This window comes from Gracilinanus agilis, chromosome 3 (assembly GCF_016433145.1).
Source record: "Gracilinanus agilis isolate LMUSP501 chromosome 3, AgileGrace, whole genome shotgun sequence".
In the NCBI taxonomy this organism is placed as follows: domain Eukaryota; kingdom Metazoa; phylum Chordata; class Mammalia; order Didelphimorphia; family Didelphidae; genus Gracilinanus; species Gracilinanus agilis.
The window spans coordinates 396,435,101-396,440,006 of NC_058132.1; the positions used below are offsets into that span (position 1 = coordinate 396,435,101).

At 36.2% G+C, this 4,906-nt stretch overlaps 1 protein-coding gene across 1 annotated transcript in view; it reads left to right on the top strand.

Annotated features, from left to right (window-relative positions):
• Window positions 1–4,678, top strand: part of LOC123241617 (cytochrome b-245 heavy chain) — a 48,934-nt gene extending 44,256 nt beyond the window's left edge. The window contains exons 8-10 of the mRNA XM_044669217.1: window positions 869–1,015; window positions 3,337–3,461; window positions 4,552–4,678. Of these exons, the coding sequence (XP_044525152.1) occupies window positions 869–1,015; window positions 3,337–3,461; window positions 4,552–4,678 (399 nt within the window). The remainder of the gene's footprint in view (window positions 1–868; window positions 1,016–3,336; window positions 3,462–4,551) is intronic.
• The last annotated feature ends 228 nt before the right edge of the window (window positions 4,679–4,906 follow it).

Sequence of the window (4,906 nt, forward strand, 5' to 3'; positions counted from 1 at the left end):
GGAAGAAAAATTCATTTGGATGGATTTCAGTAATAGTCTGATGGTGAGAAGCACCAGGAGCAAATGCCAGTTTTGGTGGTGTTGATTTGCTCATAGCCTAGTTTCTTTTTCATGTATTCTAATTGTGTTTGGTCTCTAGACATAAAATTTTCAAGGTATAGCTATTTTGTTAGCATGATTTAATTTTATCCTGGGAGTATCTGGAACTTAAGTATATAATAAGTAATCCAAATCCCTGCCCATATTTCCATTCAATCCCTACCACTATGGTCATTTAAAACTCCACCCTTGTTCTGATCCAGTCTGAACTTGGGAAACAAAAATCCAGAATCATTAGAGATGTAGCAGAATGTCTCACCACAAAGTCAGCATTGTTCTTGGTCTTGACCCCATCTTATATTCCTTCCAACTCCCCAAGCCTAAAGCTCTGCATGGCTCCCTGATCTATATCCAAATTCTTTTAAGGATTGACCTGCTCTCTTTGAATCTCATCCCAGGCTCTGTAGCTACGTCTCTACCATCATCCACCTGACCTTTCTGGAATCAGCTGCTATCCTGCCTGGACCTCTAGCCAATCTTCTCTTGACACCTGTTATTTATCAAGAGATCTGTCATTCCCATATTCACTGACCTCCCACTTCCAAAGCTTACTGTTAGCCTGCCTGGACTTCCCCGTGGTGCTTGGTGCTGGACCCTTCACCAATGGCCTGTCAGACCTTAATTATTTGGTCTAACTTCTCTACAGTCCCTTAGAGTTCTAAAGTACATGTTTCTGTAGTTGATAGTTCCAGATATCCTGGGACACAGGGTTCTTGGGGTGCCAAATGGCAGAACCATTATGCTTACCTGTCTTATTTTCCTTTCTTAGATCTATTTTTACTGGTTATGTCGAGATACACATGCCTTTGAATGGTTTGCTGACCTCCTACAGTTACTAGAGACCCAAATGCAAGAGAAGAACAATGCCGATTTTCTCAGCTACAACATTTACCTTACTGGTTGGGATGAAACTCAGGTAACAACAAAACCAAACTGGTCCTCTTGTCTCTCAATAAAAGTGTCCTTATTACCCTTCTATCCTGTAATATCTATCTGGAGGTCCTTCTGAAAGAGGTATCACGAGGGATTGACCCATCCATTCATTTTCTCTCACCACTTCCTCCCAATGGACCAGACGACACCATGAGCAGGTTGGAATTCCCTGTGAAATTTACAGTCTTTGGAGCAAAGCAAGCACTATTTACTAACCACCTTAATAATAATGACAATAACAATAATAGTAGCTAGCATTTATAACTTTCTATTTATTATTTATATATGATATCAAAAATTAATCAAATAATTAAATGATCAATTATTAACAACATGTTTATTATTTATTTACAAAGCACTTTGAGCATATATATGTATATATATATATATATATATGGTGGAACATAAGTCTTAGTGCAGTTTTAGTTAATAAGATAATAATAACTTTAATAATTATTATATTATTTAATCCTCACAACAATCCTGGGAAGTAGGGACTATTATTATCCTTCTTTTATAGATGGAGAAATTGATGCACAGAGTTTTAAATGATTTTTTGAGGACCACATAGCTAAAGTATTTGAAGCATGATTCAAACTCACAACTTCCTGACTCCAAGTCCAAAGTTCTATCCACTGTACCACTACCACCATCTTCTCTCTCAGGTCTCACACCACCATATTTTATATTTTCACCCTCTTCATTGGGAATTTTTAATTTTACTAATAAGCCATTAAGTTTTTTGAGGGCAGGAATGTGGTCTGCAATTGGTATCTTCTCTAGAGCCTAGCACCAAGAGGTATTTAGTAAATATTTACTATTATCAGTTGGACATAAGCTCTATAGCTCAGTGTTTTAACCAATAGATCCATTCATTTGTGGAGTCATTGAATGACAGAATATTAGCACCAAAGGGGAGCTTAGAGGACCTTTAGCCTAGGGGTTCTTAAACTTCTTTTTGTATCATGGATCCCTTTAATAGTTTGGAAAAGCCTATGGACTGCTTCTCAGAATAATGGTTGTTCCCTACATTTGAAAAATAGTGTATATATGGAGGAAATGATAAACTGAAGGAAATTAAAATTCAGTTAGTGAAAATAAAGGTCTATTTTATTTCTTACTCAAAATCACAGACTTTTGGAGATAAATGAGTGAACCCCTTGGGACTCTGGGGTGCCCAGGTTAAGAATCCCTTCTATCATTCAATTCTTTCATTTTACAATATAAGGAAATTCTATCTGAGAAAGGTTAAACAACTTTACTAATATCACACAAGAGGTTATCCAGCACTGGGACTCAAATCCTGGGCTTCCCGTCTCCTAGTCCAGTGTTACATAGTGGTATATCATGTGACTTCAGATTGACTTATTTACTGTGGACCATGATAAGTAAAAGTTCATTTATTTCTCCTAAACTATTTCATTATGGGTGATGAATTGAATAATGTATTTCTTGAGTTTTCCCCCTCTCTCCCACTCTAGGAGTCCTGTGACTTTTTAAGCTAATTTGGTCAGGAAAACCTGACTTCTAATTTTGCCTCAGACACTGGGCTCATTACTTAATTTCTCTCAACTTCATTTTACAGCTTTGCATATAAGAATAATAATAGGATCTTCCTCCCAGGGAAATCAAATTAAATAATATATGTAAATAACTTTGCAAAGTTTAATGTGAGATATTTATATATGTACATACATGTTCATATATGCTGTGAGTACATACATACTGTGAGTACTGCTATTTTTTTTAAGAAGGCAATTCAAAATTATCACTTCTAGAATTAAAAAAAAATTTCAGAGATGAAAATGAAGCCATAAAAACTTTCCATAATGCACAAGGGCATTCTGCTTAAAGAATGAAAATCTAAACTTTCCAAATAAGCAAATGTATTTAGTTGAATTGAAAATGAAGTTTTTTGTTTTTAACGAAGAATTACCTCAAAATTCTTTTAAAAATAAAGTCTTTAGTCCTAATTTAATTAAAATGTGATTTAATTTCTAAAAATAAAACTACACACACTTTTTGGGAATATTTCTGTCATATTAATAGAGGTACTCTCATAAATGGGGTCAAGGAAATAATACATGATAGCACAATGAGGACAAAAAAATAGACTTTATGCTATTTTTAAAAAATGTTTAAGAATGAGTTATTCTCTAATTCCATATAAGCTCACAAAATTACAAAGAATTCTAAGACTTTACAAGTTCATTAAAAATGGGGAGGGGGGAGAGTGAGAGAAGTGTAATTACCAGCATAAATTTTTGCAAACTCTTATAGTGTTCCTTTTTTTTTTTCTTGTAGGCTACTCATTTCACTGTGCACCATGATGAAGAGAAGGACGTGATAACAGGCCTGAAACAAAAGACCTTGTATGGAAGACCCAACTGGGAAAATGAATTCAAAACTATTGCCAGTCAGCATCCAAAGTAAGACAGAAGCTCCACACTGGAAAGCCTCAAGTCAGCCTTGAATTGTAGAATAGAGGGAGATTCTTCTGTTAGTTCTTTGTAATTCAGTATTACCTGTGTTATATGACAGATCCAGACTTAGACACTGTAGCTTCCATAGATCACATAAAGGATGGAGGGAGAAGTTCCCCCTTTGACAACAAAGACTTAAGTGCAGTATTCTATGCACTGGAAAATAAGGAAGAACTCAGTGCATCTGGTTGGGGCATGAGGATAGGCTGGACATAAAACCCTTTGCTAAAATCTCAAGATTCACCTTCTTTGAATTAAGACTCCTTAGTAACCAGCTGTTATTGGGGAAGTCCATTGGGTAGAGTCAAGGGCACAGTCTATGTCTCTTCTTTATGACTCTTCATATGACATATATGAAATGTACTTCATATATGAATAATCACCTACTAAATGTACATTCTTGGTCATGGTCAGTGAGAAAGAGTGGGGGTTAATCAACATCATCAATGTAGAAGAAGTACACAATGATGGGGCAGCAGGGCCATATTTCTATACATTTAATTTGAGTCCCAGACTATGAAAACACAAAGGGAAGCCCCATCTTGCTAAAATACAGCTGATCCAAGAGATCCCAGGATACCATTGGGCTTTAGAGGGTGCTCCAACCTCCAAAGGCTCTTAAAGTCCCCTTTTCTAAATAGTAAAGCTTGAATGGAAAGGGATATAAACTACAAAATCAAGCAGTCCTTCAGATTCATAAAGCAATATCTATTTCCTTAGTAAGAGATATTTTAATCTAATTTCTACCTTTTTACCATTATTCCAAGGCAGTTATGTTCCTCTAAAATTATGAGACTGCCCCCATAAATAGAGTTGAGTTAGCCTAAAGGAAAATCTAACATTCATATCCCTAGTTTGTGGGAAAATATGCAACTTTGGCTCTTTGGGTATCTGGGGAAGTAGCCACAGTGTTTTGCCAGTGGGAAAACTGCTGAAGGACCTGGCATTATGGGATGTGACTCAGGTAGAACCTAAACCTTCCTGCAGAAACCAGTAATGTCTCCTTAATTTTGAATGTTTTTCTTTCCCTCCCTAGTACCAGGATCGGTGTGTTCCTCTGTGGACCTGAAGCCCTGGCTGATACTCTCAACAAGCAAAGCATCGCCAACTCTGATTCTGGCCCTCGAGGGGTGCATTTCATTTTCAACAAGGAAAACTTCTAACTTCTGCTCTGTCAGGAAATATTGGACATGAGTCTTGTGCCCAAACAAATGCTGATCATTAACAGAAACAAAATCCAAAGAAACCATCACATCTTTAATTTTCTATCTATATAGGGATTATTTCTGAATTATTCTGTACCTTTAAACAAGACAGGAAAAAATAGTTCATTCATTTTCCTCTTGTTTATGGTGGATTATTTCTGTTGTTCTAATGCTTGCAGGGGAAAA